At 34.9% G+C, this 13,914-nt stretch overlaps 1 protein-coding gene across 1 annotated transcript; it reads left to right on the forward strand.

Annotated features, from left to right (window-relative positions):
• Positions 1-167: 167 nt before the first annotated feature.
• LOC138327566 (sodium/bile acid cotransporter 7-B-like) lies at positions 168-9,718 on the forward strand. Its single transcript, XM_069273754.1, has 11 exons — positions 168-299; positions 658-740; positions 1,070-1,206; positions 2,397-2,472; positions 2,690-2,728; positions 3,025-3,060; positions 3,615-3,763; positions 4,438-4,538; positions 4,801-4,926; positions 7,137-7,287; positions 7,595-9,718. The coding sequence occupies exons 1-11, from the start codon at positions 200-202 to the stop codon at positions 7,617-7,619; spliced, it is 1,023 nt and encodes a 340-aa protein (XP_069129855.1). The 5' UTR covers positions 168-199; the 3' UTR covers positions 7,620-9,718.
• The last annotated feature ends 4,196 nt before the right edge of the window (positions 9,719-13,914 follow it).

Below are 13,914 nucleotides of genomic sequence, written 5' to 3' on the forward strand. Positions count from 1 at the left end.
TCAAAAGATGAAAAGAAATATTTAATTTCACGTACAAATCTTAACTAAAAACATTGTAGCCATAATTCAATGAACACAATTAAACAGATATAGCTTTTTACATGAGAATAATGAAAACGTTCGCATCAGGCGCAACGATACAAAAAAGGTGTTGTCAGGCACTTCCGCCAACGTGGTAGAGTTATTGAACAGGTATACGATGGCTGTCCTAAACATTTTACGAAGCAACTGGTTTATAATAGGAATTATTCTCGTGATTTTATTCGCAAAATTTGATCCAGGCATAGGCTCTAAAGGAGGTAAAAATTTATTGAAACACTCGTTCATTCAGTTTTCTGAGAAATGAAAAGGCAATATGTTTATGCCTATGGTCATGGACAGATTGTGGGCATGAAAATATGTTTAATATGACCCGATTGAACAGTTATTATTTGGGAAGTCTATTCACTTTATACACAGGCATATGTCTCGTCTCCAGTCTAATAATTCACTTTTCCATGCAGCAAATAATGCAAAATATTATAATGTTGGGGGTATGTTATGTTACAAACGCTAACAGGATTTTAAATAGGTGATTTACTGCAAATGAAAATGAAAATGGACCTTTTATTAGATTTTCTTAGTTTCATGTGCTGTACGTGATATCTTATTTCACAGGAATTCTCAAACCTGAGATTACAGTAAAGTACTTTGCTGTATTCATTATTTTCTTCAATAGTGGATTATCATTGAAAACAGAGGTAAGGAGTTAACTAAATAGTAAAGAAAAAGAATACAAACTTAAAAGTAAAGAAAAAGAATACATTCTGTCAGCCAAATCAGAATGAAAATTCTTGTGAAGTAAATAATATATATCAGATTTAAAAATGATATGTTGGATTTTGAAAATAATATGATATTCATTGAAAAGCGAATAAAAGGATTACCTGCTTATGTTATTTAATATCCATTAACATAATGAAGAAACAGATAGCCTAGGCGTATGTTTGATGTTATTGAAACATTGGCAATTAACATGTTTTAATTATTAACACGATCCTTGAATATTATTTTTTCTACTTTTCCTTAGGAATTCGCCAAGGCAATTCTCCAGGTGAAGATCCATGCATTTATACAAGGCTTCACATTCATTCTGTTCCCGTTGCTGATGCAGACCATGGCCACATTACTAGCACCGGGGCCATTTGACAGACATTTGATAGAAGGGTATGTATGATAACTCTACATCTTGTTTGATTTGTAACAAATTTATCAAGTTTAGGGTAGTGAAATCACCTATAGCTACAATCTCTTTACCCCTGGACTATCTCATAGTAAAACTGAAGGCAGCTCAGGGGAAGCCCAACTTCAAAGCCACACAGTCAATCACATAATACCATTATATGTATGGATCTTTTGATGTACATCAAAGGACTAAATTACCGATGCTGTTCTGATGCCTCCAGTTTTACTATGAGATAGTCCAGGAGTGTAGAGATCGTAAGTGATTGGAACCCCTGGTGTATCAAGGATGTAGGGAGATTAGTTCAACCATTATATAATATCGAAATATGTTAAGGGAGATAATTTCTAAAAACTAATAGTAACTTGCAACTGTATATAATGCCCACTTCTACTCATTAGTGACAGGAAATTCCTTTAATTGTATGTTTGTCAATGCAAGTATACAGTGCTTTCAAAGTATCATTTTTAAACCATCACAACTAATTGTCAAATCTTCCTTGATCCTTTTTATTGTACCCAGAACATGGATCCAGGAAATAGCAGATAACTTTCAATTTGAAAAACATTTATCTACCTATCTATCTTAAGGGTAGGTTATTGTGTTATTTACATGTAAATATAATTTTAGCATTGTCGTTTCGCTATTTTCCCGCATTCTGTATTTTTAGTGCTTGTTAATTGATGTACTTCCGCAATGTTTTACCGCGCCTCGTTTTCAATTGACATGTGCTTCAACAGCCACGCTAAAGGCTGATTATTTTTTGCCCACTCCCACCCTCCCGGTAGTATTACCATGGTGTGTTGTGCCATGGTGTGTTGTGCCTGTTTCTTGCTTAAAACACTTTGTTTTGTAAAAATGTTTGTTCTATGTTTACCTTCCCGGTTAGACCTATATATCTCATGACATTTGCAACACTCATTTATGTTGTATTCTCAATTTTCAATTGATAGATACAGGTCTGGTACAGTTAATAGATGTACTCTGGAAGGGGTATCCATTAAAGCCATTATTGTTATAATGTTGTTGCTTCCTTTTATTAGACTATCAGTAAACTACACAAATTTAGCAACAAATGTATATGTATGTTTTATATCATGGTAAATTGTTACGGTAAAACAATTATTTAATGTGTATAACGAATACCAAAATCTATTTCAAACAATTGTTTCAGTTTAAAAGTACTGGGATGTATGCCTCCACCAGTGTCCTCAGCTGTAATCCTCACTAAAGCAACCATCGGAAATGAGGCAAGAAACTATGAGTAAAGCAAAGCAAGCTCTCAATTCTGTGAAATAAATAGTTTCAAAGGTTTTCACTATTTCTTATTTTAATAATTAAATGCAAATCATTAATAATTTTTTATGTTAAAAAAAGGTTCTAAGCATAAACAATGAATAAAAGTCAAGGCACATGAATACTCAATACTCATAAATATTGTATTAACAATAAAATTTCATTTTACAGGCTGCAGCTATTTTCAACTCTGCCTTTGGAAGTTTTTTGGTATGTAATATTTGAATGTCCACGTACATATTTCAAGCTTTGAAATGGAAAAAAAAAACACCACCAAATTTTCAATGTATTTTTATCTTTGAACAATGTTATTAGTTTTTGAAGTAAATGTATAATGTATGTATGCATGCAATTTTTATTTGCATGAAGCAAAATGGTGCAAAATGAAATTTTATATGATTTTGATTCAAAGATGAACAATCATAAGTCGATTAACAATTTTTACATTTGTTTTGATTTGATTTTTATATAAACGGTATGAAGCAATAAGTTTTTTCTGATTTCAGGGTATTTTCGTGACACCTACACTTATCTTAATGGTGGTAAGTTACAGTTTGATTGTTTTTATCGAATTAAAGAAAATCCCATAATATAACACTATCATAAATTATCATTTATACAGAAATGTAATCATGATTCTCCTGATAGTTTATCCGTAAGTAAAAATTATGAGAAATTGTCTTATATATTCTGAATAACCATTAATCTTGCCTGTCATATTTGAATTTTTCTTTTGTGCTGAAATTTAATTTGAAATTTAAACTGCCAAGTATAGACCTGTGTATTGTGACATCTTAATTTTGATGTAGGTTGTACATGTATAGATTTTATACATATTGTGGACATCTTAATCTTTTATTTGATGTTGGTTGTACATGTATATAGATTTTATATGTATTGTTGACATCTTAATCTTTTTCCTACCGATGTTTTCACACAACTTTGGAGGAGTAAAACTAGTACTTACAGTTATGGAGGAGTAAAACTAGTACTTACAGTTAGTTATTTATCACCTACATGACTGCCTATTACTAGTCTCACCGACTAATGTCAGTGTTCTGTCAGCCTGTATACAATACAACTTGATGTATTTTAGGTAGGATCCCAGGCTGATGTGCCCATCGCCACCATCATCGTACAGCTATGTATGACAGTTGTTGTACCGCTCATTACCGGACAAGTTGTACGACAGTTTGTTCGTGTCTGGTTGGAGAGAACACATATACCCTTTGGTAGTATAGGAAGGTATGACAATTTACTGTCTAAATATTTAATGTAATTCTACACTCATTTTGCATACATTTCACAGCAGAATAAATTTTCGACTGTAACAATCTCATGCAATCTTAATTGTTTGATATACAAAATTTAATAAAATTAATGTAATAAACACACCAATTGATATGATCCTCGGCACAGACGTGAAAAGGTTAGGGGTCACCTACCTGAACACGTGGGTTTTCCCTGGGCACTCCGGTTTCCTCCTACACTAAGACCCCTCGCACGCTTACATCCGGGCCATCGAGAGTGATTTACATAACTTGTGTAACTTGTTTCTAAATCCATGTAAAATAAATAAAGTTTATATTTATTTATACCAATTAATTCAAAATTTTTGCCAAAAATGTTAGAATTAACGGTGCTAAAAATGCTGTACAATTGATTAAAAAATTTGTAAGATATATACAATATCCTAATTTCACTATGTAAATATTCATATTTACCTACCTTAACATTATCTTGGAAGATGCATACCTTAAATTTACTATCTGGAAACCATGAAAAGGAAAAGTTTTATCTGAAATGGGAAAACAGTTATAAATATGGAATAAAGGATTTACATCTTTGCTGGATTTGAAATTATAAATAAAGGTCTTTATATCAATTCCTTGAAATTTGTTCAATGTTTTTTTTTTCAGTTTTATTCTATTACTCATCATATACACAACTTTCTGTGATACATTTTCTCATGAAGATCTCAACTTAGACACCATAAATCTTATATCTATCATCCTTCTCAGTAAGTATTAGCCTATTCTCATAGAATTTGATATAATAAGGTTATATTGTGACACAATCATAAAATGTATTTCGATGCCTGCAAAAATTATTTATTATATTGTTGTTTTTGATTATCTGTTACTAGAATTATCAAAATTTAACGTGCAACACTTATACTACCAAGATTATAAAGAAATATGATAAAAATGTTGATTGATTATCCTTCTGATAACATATGGGATTGTGATGGTATGATGAAGCACAATTTGCTTTATTTTCAGTTGTGATTATTCAGTGTGTTTTGTTGACCGTTATATTTGTTATATCTACATGGAAGCCGTTGGGATTCCAGCCTGTTGACTGTCCAGCTCTCATGTTTTGTGCCACACACAAGTCATTAACATTAGGTAAGTATGTGATACCTATAACACTCATGGTGACCTAGCTTCTCTACTGCTATCATACCAGTATAAGTCAAACAAAATATTAAAATTATCAGACAATTCAGTTGGTGTTGACCATTATGTACCTCAACATTAAATTTGAAATTCACTGACTGACAGTCTATTTTTGTCCCCCGGTATCCTTATATAACTAAGATATACTATGTTTATCCCCAGGTATCCCTATGATTAAGATGTACTATTTTTTTACCCAGGTATCCTTATAATTAAGATGTACTTTTTTTATCCCAAAATATCATTATAATTAAGATGTTCTATTTTTATCTCCAGGTATCCCTATAATTAAGATGTACTATTTTTATCTCCAGGTATCCTTATAATTAAGATCTACTATTTTTATCCCGAATATCCTTATAGTTAAGATGTTCTATTTTTATCTCCAGGTATCCCTATAATTAAAGGGACAATTCAGTCTAAGAGAACATTAAAATTTGTACATATATCAGAAAATAACCAGTTCTAATGGGAATTATACCAGTCGGGTTTTCTGTGATATGCCAGAAAAGCCCATGGTATTGAAATGTGTGTGAAATGTTGAATTTCGCTCTCTGTCCGCCATTACACATTGTGGTCGAACATCTTGTATGCCGAACCCTGTCCCTTGCTCGTAGAGAAATGCTACTTTTGTCTAGAACTGCTCAAATCGCTCTGACAGTAGTGTTTTTACCTTATTAGGAGAATTTTCTTGCCTAGAAAATCATTTTTATCACCTCCACATTGGTTATGTAGTTCATTTATTTAACGTGCGTGACTTTGGCTCGGATATCGGTACAGCGTACATGTTGTACCTGCTTAATCGTATTGATCAATGATTTGTATTTACAAAGGTATCAATTAAAATACTAAATAATGATGTGGAATTTGTCAATATTTTATCTTATATATTTCATAAGAAATGTAGAACAATACATTTATGCCATATTTTGCTTCTTGATTATGTAAAAGAATTAGCCTGAGTGAATTGTCCCTTTTAGATGTACTATTTTTATCCCCAAATATCCTTATAATTATTATGTTCTATTTTTATCTCCAGGTATCTCTATAATTAAGATGTACTATTTTTATCCCCAGGTATCCCTATAATTAAGATGTTATGTTTGTTTGTTTGTTTGTTTGATTAATTAACGTCCTATTAACAGCTATGGTCATGTAAGGACGGCCTCCCATGTATGCGGTGTGTTGCGTGTATGTTGTGCGAGGTGCGTGTTTTGGGAGACTGCGGTAAATTCATGTTATGTCTTCTTGTATAGTTGAACTATTGCCCTTTTTATAGTGCTATATCACTGAAGCATGCCGCCGAAGACACCAAGCAACACACCCCACCCGGTCACATTATACTGACAACGGGCGAACCAGTCGTCCCACTCCCCGTTTGCTGAGCGCTAAGCAGGAGCAGAAACTACCACTTTTATAGACTTTGGTGTGTCTTGGCCAGGGGACAGAACCCAGAGCCCTCCTCACAGGGGCGAACGCTCAACACAAGGCCAAAAGAGAGGCAGTGCCAAGGAAGGCATTAGGAAAGATAAAGTCAGTTAGGAAGAAAAGAAAAGATAAGATCCTAAATTTAGTCGCCTTTTACGATCATGCAATAGGGGCAGCAGGTACAATTCTAACGCCATACCTGCAGGTCTATTTTTATCCCAAGGTTTCCGTACAAATTCAGATGTACTATTTTTATCTCTAGGTATCCTATAATTTAAGATGTACTATTTTCATCCCCAGGTATCCCTATAATTAAGATGTACTATATTATCCCAAGGTATCCCTATAATTAAGATGTACTATTTTCATCCCAAGGTTCCCGTACAAATTAAGATGTACTATTTTTATCCCCAGGTATCCCTATAATTAAGATGTTCTATTTTTATCCCAAGGTTTCCGTACAAATTCAGATGTACTATTTTTATCCCTAGGTATCCCTATAATTTAAGATGTACTATTTTTATCCCCAGGTATCCCTATAATTAAGATGTTCCATGTTTATCCCAAGGTTTCCGTATAATTAAGATGTTCTATTTTATCCCAAGGTTTCCGTACAATTTAAGATGTTCCATGTTTATCCCCAGGTATCCCTATAAGGTGTTATATAAATACACATTCTATTTTTATCCCCGGGTATCCCTATAATTGAGATGTACTATTTTTATCCCCAGGTATCCCCATAATTAAGATAATCTTCAGTGGTGACCCAACTATGTCTGTGATAACCATCCCACTACTGGTGTACCACCCGACACAGATACTACTGGGCAGTGTCATAGTGCCATTCCTCAGAGGCTGGCTCCTAACACAGAGAAAACACAGGTATAATACATAGGTCATGGCTTCTAAGGGCAGAGCATATCATCCATGGAAAGCATTAGATACATAATGCATTCGTTCCTATTAATTTGTAAAAGTTGGGTACCTAATAATGCACACAAGACTTTTAGAGGTATGGTAAATGAAGATGCATTTGAAAACAATCATTTTCAGTGTTAAAAAGATGTTTGATTGCAGTAATATGATCCTCTTACCAATAAATATCACAGTATGCTTCAATACACTTAAAATTAGTTTATCTTAAATCTATCAAGACTTTTGTAACAGGTACTTTATTTTGTTCTTCCAGGAATAGCATTACAATGCATGTTTGACCTTGGAGCTGCATTCACACAATTTTTCTCTGACATCTCCAGTCAGACCTGTACTTATTGCAGCTATTGAACATATTAACTGCTATAAATGAAAGTCTGTGACCGAGATCTAACCAGATCTAGTGCCAGTTTGAAACTTGCCACTTATAAAATCTGCCATAATGCTATCACTGTTTACTGGTAGCTTCATTATGAAGACAAGGATCCTGCTGCTACGGCTAAAAATACTAAAGATAAAAGTTTGGTGTTGGTACAACAGTTGGACACTAGGAAGCATGTATACAGCAGCAGTATTCATGATACACTTTTCGATAACAACTGGTGCAGAACAATATTATCTATTTTTGTTGGCAATATCTTTACAATATGAAAGTCTACAAAGAATGTGTGGTGATATGTGAAGGAACGATTGTAGATGGTGTGATAACATATTTATTTATTTTAAGTTTGAAAATCCTGATTTTTACAAGACTCAAGGTCGGATATGCATGTAACAGAATAATTTTACAAAATTAATGAAATCCAGAAAACAACCCAAACATGACAAGTTTAAGGCTACATAGAAATTGTATCTTGTTAAAATGTCTTATTAATACTACATGCATATATATTGTATAACATTATCTGTTTGATTGTTAAATAACTATTAAGTAATGAACGTTAGCCCAATATATGGATAAACTATGATATACCCAATTTGGCTAGCCAAGGGCAAGGATTTATAAATAAGAAGGATTCGTCACTATCTCTTTACACTGCAAGTTTCGGCAAGATTAACACATTTTGGGTTACCAGTACTACTAAGCACTACGCGAGACGCCGATGAACTGTTAATAAAAAACATTTTTCTCAACAAAAACTTGTCGTTTTGAGTGAAACGAATCACGAATGAAAAGTTAATTAAATTTCACAACGTTTAGTGCTTTGATGGAAGATTTAGAAGAAATGTCTTATATTTTCGTTAAAAAAAAATACAACAGCTCATGAAATGACAGCACGCTTCAGAAAGTAATACGGTAACCCTCTCACCCGCAAACTACATCAAAGGCTGACAAAAATATCATAAAAGATATCAAAGGAAAATCAGTGGTTGCCCATTGTCACGGTCAGTACAAAAGCTCCTGTGCCGTACTTGCCCACAACCCAGTGTGACTTATCCTTCTCATTACGTCCTTGCCAAGGGTATTCGGTACGATACTCTCCCTGTTTCAGTATTGTACTGAACACCCTGGGCTAACGAAGTTGTTACATATTATATAATGGCATTCACTACTCTATCCAATTTCATTCCAAACTTGTGATTATATAGGCTTAAAACCCTACATACTGTGTATTTTATTCTTTATAAGTGGGTTTTGTGTAAATGTTGGTGGTTTGTTGAGAGATTTATGTGTATATGTTCATGGAAATTTGTTATGTGTATATTTATGTTGAACATTTATGTTAAAACTACAAATGGGCACAAACTTTATACATTCTGTATTTTTCATTGTTAAGTTTAATTTTTGGCGTTATGGTGTTATTGCATTTACTTTTTTATATGTAAATTAAAGGTTACATTTTAGTATTGTTGGACTTCTTTTTTTTATTGTCTGATGAATAAAATAAAATGTAGAAATGTGAATACAAGATAGATCTGTATGGAAATCTCAATATAATTCAACATTAGTATAAAGTTGTATTATATTACATCTATTCATGTCTGATTGTAGTTTCTGTTCATGTATAAGAAGCAGATTGATGTAAGAATCTAAAAGCTTGAGGTTGTACCCAAATACATGTATAGGAAGATTGCATTGTGATGTTGTGTTATACAATGTCACAATCAGTCTCCACGTTGATAAAAGATTCCAACAGGTCCGGGTTGTACCAGATCCATGACGCCAAGAATGCAGTGTGTACCGAGATCAATTTGAGCCTGCAATCTTCATGTGTACCTTTTATAGGATGTTCATACAGCCAGTCGTATGGTTTGTCTCTATTCACTTCTTATTCTCGGTCTTTGAGTTCTTCAACTTACGTTCTAAAAATATAAGCATCTCAATATGTTGTAAAGAGTATAATCATTTTCATATTGTGCAAATGCTATACAATAAAACAGTTATCAATCTGTTTTCAATTGATTTATCAACCCTCAAAAGCACAGGGATCTGGCATACATTTTCAACCAACGATATATATTTAAGGATGTACTCCGACGAGAAGTCAAAATTCTCTTGTATTAAACTTTTTTCTCATAAAGATTTTAGGAAATAGGAGTTCATACCATAAAAGAAATCGGAAGAAAAAACATATGTCCGTGTGCTCGTTTTTGAGCTATTATCACTCAAATATACCTAGTTGACAAAATATAGGATTTTATGAGGTATTTGATATGTATGGATGTTTGTAGTATTTATTCTCCAGTAGTCTTCTTTAAAAGACATACCAGTAATTATTAATTAAAGACTCATATTTTTTCTCAAAATAACAACATATGCTACCCCTACCGCTTAATTTTGAGGTACAAAATACACCATTTTCAGCCATTTTTGCCAAATTCAACACTTTACAAAACAAGAGGCCCAGAGGGCCTGTATCGCTCACCTGGTTTGTAATGCCAAATAATTTTCTGAATACAGGTTCATTGTTTCTTTTCTGAAGGTATTTTAATATTAACCTCTAAATCCCCTATTGGGCCCCACCCCTCCTGCCCCCTGGGGGTCAGAGCCAAAATTTATACAAGTTCTGTTCCCCTTCCACAAAGGATGTTTCTGGCCAAATTTGGTTACAATCCATGCAGAACTCTATGAGAAGTAGCGATTTAAAGGATTTACCTTTCCCCTATTGGGCCCCACCTCTCCTACCCCCAGGGGATCATAGCCAAAATTTATACAACTTCTGTTCCTCTTCCCCCAAGGATGTTTGTGGCCAAATTTGGTTACAATCCATGCAGAACTCTAGGACAAGTAGCGATTGATAGAATTTACCTCTATTTCCCCTATTGGGCCCCGCCCCTCCTGCCCCCTGAGGGTCAGAGCCAAAATTTATACAAGTTCTGTTCTCCTACCCCCCAAGGATAATTGTGGCCAAATTTAGTTACAATCCATACAAAACTCTAGAACAATTAAGTAGCAATTTAAAGAATTTACCTATAATTCCCCTATTGGGCCCCGCCCCTCCTGCCCCGGGGACCAGAGCCAAAATTTATACAAACTCAGTTCTTATTCTCCCAAGGATATTTCTGGCCAAATTTGGTTACAATCCATGTAGAACTCTATGACTAGTAGCGAATTAAAGGATTTACCTCTATTTCCCCTATTAGGCCCCACCCCTCCAGCCCCCGGGGGGCCAGAGCCAAAATTTATACAAGTTCTGTTCCCCTTCCCCCAAGGATGTTTGTGGCAAAATTTAGTTACAATCCATGTAGAACTCTATGACAAGTAGCGATTTAAAGGATTTACCTCTATTTCCCCTATTGGGCCCCGCCCCTTCTGCCCCCGGGGGGTCAGAGCCAAAATTTATACAAGTTCTGTTCCCCTTCCCCCAAGGATGTTTCTGGCCAAATTTGGTTACAATCCATGCAGAACTCTAGGACAAGTAGCGATTTATAGGATTTACCTCTATTACCCCTATTGGGCCCCGCCCATCTTGCCCCCTGGGGGTCAGAGCCAAAATTTATACAAGTTCTGTTCCCCTTCCCCCAAGGATGTTTCTGGCCAAATTTGGTTACAATCCATGCAGAATTCTAGGACAAGTAGCGATTTATAGGATTTACCTCTATTACCCCTATTGGGCCCCGCTCCTCCTGCCCCCAGGGGGTCAGAGCCAAAATTTATACAAGTTCTGTTCCCCTTCCCCCAAGGATGTTTCTGGCCAAATTTGGTTACAATCCATACAGAACTCTAGGACAAGTAGCGATTTATAGGATTTACCTCTATTACCCCTATTGGGCCCCGCCCCTCCTGCCCCCTGGGGGTCAGAGCCAAAATTTATACAAGTTCTGTTCCCCTTCCCCCAAGGATGTTTCTGGCCAAATTTGGTTACAATCCATCCAGAACTCTATGACTAGTAGCGATTTAAAGGAAATGTTGACGGACGGACGAAATGTTGACGGACGGACGACGGACGGACGGATGGACGGACGGACGGACGACGGACGCCGTGCCATGACATAAGCTCACCGGCCCTTTGGGCCAGGTGAGCTAAAAAGTTCTGGTATTAAACTTTTGTAAATATTTTGCATATCAATAGGGAAAGGGTTGTTCCTTCTAAATCAGGCAGAAAAATGGGGGGTCGGTGTGCTTACTTTTTTGTCCCATTTAAATATCTGTTATTTTTCAATATTTTAGAGTGAAAAATTAAAGTGTTCAAATTACCTTTAAATGTAAAAATAAAGTGACAAAAGTGTATCATTTCACACATTAATGCTCAATATTTTAATTACCACAAAGAACCTAGTAAATATTAACAGCAAAAATTAGCTCGATACAGCTAAAAATGCTGACGCAGTGATGATTTAGTAAAAACAATTTTATTTAAAAAATGGTATAACTGTGGCTCTACTCAAAGCAAAAAAAGACAATTTCAAAATGGCCACCAAATGGGTCATTTCTTAAAATCCCTGTATAAAAAGATCTACTAAGAATAGAAATGTAGTTTTTTGACAAAATTTGCATCTGGCAACTTGCTACAGATATTGATAAATTGTATTTGAAAATCTCATAACTTCTCTGATCTTTGTCGTAACAAGACTTCAACGGGACTGAAACCTCAGAAGAATACATCTGTATTGAATGTTTTCAGTAAGCATTCAAAGACTATGAAGGTCAACTGGACAGAGGCAAATTACATGAAACGTGCTAGACTGATGAATGCCAACTGCACTTGGTAAGGTTATTCCGAATTTGCACAGTTATCTGCACTTGCGCTTAGGTATTGATTGTGACGTCATGTGTTTGCGAGCGTAATGTCATACGTTTCGGAGAAAACAAAATAATGACGTAACAATCGATACCTACCCGCAAGGGAGCTAACTCTGTAATATGCAAAGATGGAATATAGTGAGACTGTATTGAAAGTGTAGTATTAAAGTATACTTTTGGATGGAAATTTGTGTAAGGTTCCTGTGCTTGGGCTGATAAATCACTGTATACCCTGAAATCACATCCATATTTGCAAAATGATTATATCATATCAAAATTATGACAAGATTGAAAAAGACATTTACTAGCTGTTACCGTGAACAGTAACCAGATGAAACCCTTCACCATTTTATCACCATACTCCTCAAAGTGAGAACCCCTAACAATCGCTATAGCTGTAAAAATGAAATTGTATACCCCGGTAAAGAATATTAGTGGAGATTCATTCAATAGCAGAGGTCAAAAGTTAAAAATAAATCACTATGACCAAGTTGTAGTACGACACCAGTACACTATTACCTGAACTCCATGAACTTGCATACCAAGAATGAAGTTAAAAGGTCTTATGTATGACACCAGTACACTATTACCTGAACTCCATGAACTTGCATACCAAGAATGAAGTTAAAAGGTCTTATGTATGACACCAGTACACTATTACTTGAACTCCATAAAATTGCGTACCAAGAATGAAGTTAAAGGGTCTTATAAGTTTTTAAAGTGGCAATTACAGTTAAGCTTTTCTCAGAGGTCAGAGGTTATGTGGATTCATATACAAAGTACCAAATATGAAGTACCAGTGTTATGGGACAGATATTAAAATTATATGTTCTCCCACAATTTTATGGTGGGATAGAGAGTAAAATATCTGTGGCAAAGAAAATAAAACATATAACAAAAGTTTATACTTACCAATGCAGTTCTACTTACCGATTTAACCAATGCATAATGCATGTATGGAGTATTTTCAATGGCCAGAGGTCAGGTCAACAATCCCATACCAGTAGGCAAAGAAAGCATTTAGACAAATCTGACATGGAGAGACGCACACAAATCTGACATGGGGAGACACACACAAATCTGACATGGAGAGACACACACATAAATCTGACATGGTGAGATACACATAAATCTGACATGGGAGATACACATAAATCTGACATGGGGAGACACACATAAATCTGACATGGAGAGACACACACATAAATCTGACATGGTGAGATACACATAAATCTGACATAGGGGGATACACAAATATGACATGGGGAGATACATAAATCTGACATGGGGAGATACACAAATCTGACATTGGAGATACAAACAAATCTGACATGGTGAGATACACAAATCTGACATCTGACATGGTGAGATACACATAAATCTGACATGGT

The sequence above is a fragment of the Argopecten irradians genome, chromosome 7 (assembly GCF_041381155.1).
Source record: "Argopecten irradians isolate NY chromosome 7, Ai_NY, whole genome shotgun sequence".
Classification (NCBI taxonomy): domain Eukaryota; kingdom Metazoa; phylum Mollusca; class Bivalvia; order Pectinida; family Pectinidae; genus Argopecten; species Argopecten irradians.

Excerpts from the sequence above, each read along its gene's own strand:
- LOC138327566 (XM_069273754.1), top strand. The coding sequence starts at position 200 with ATGGCTGTCCTAAACATTTTACGAAGCAACTGGTTTATAATAGGAATT. Across the intron at positions 741-1,069 it reads GATTATCATTGAAAACAGAG|GAATTCGCCAAGGCAATTCT; the intron begins GTAAGGAGTTAA and ends ACTTTTCCTTAG. Across the intron at positions 3,764-4,437 it reads CCCTTTGGTAGTATAGGAAG|TTTTATTCTATTACTCATCA; the intron begins GTATGACAATTT and ends TTTTTTTTTCAG.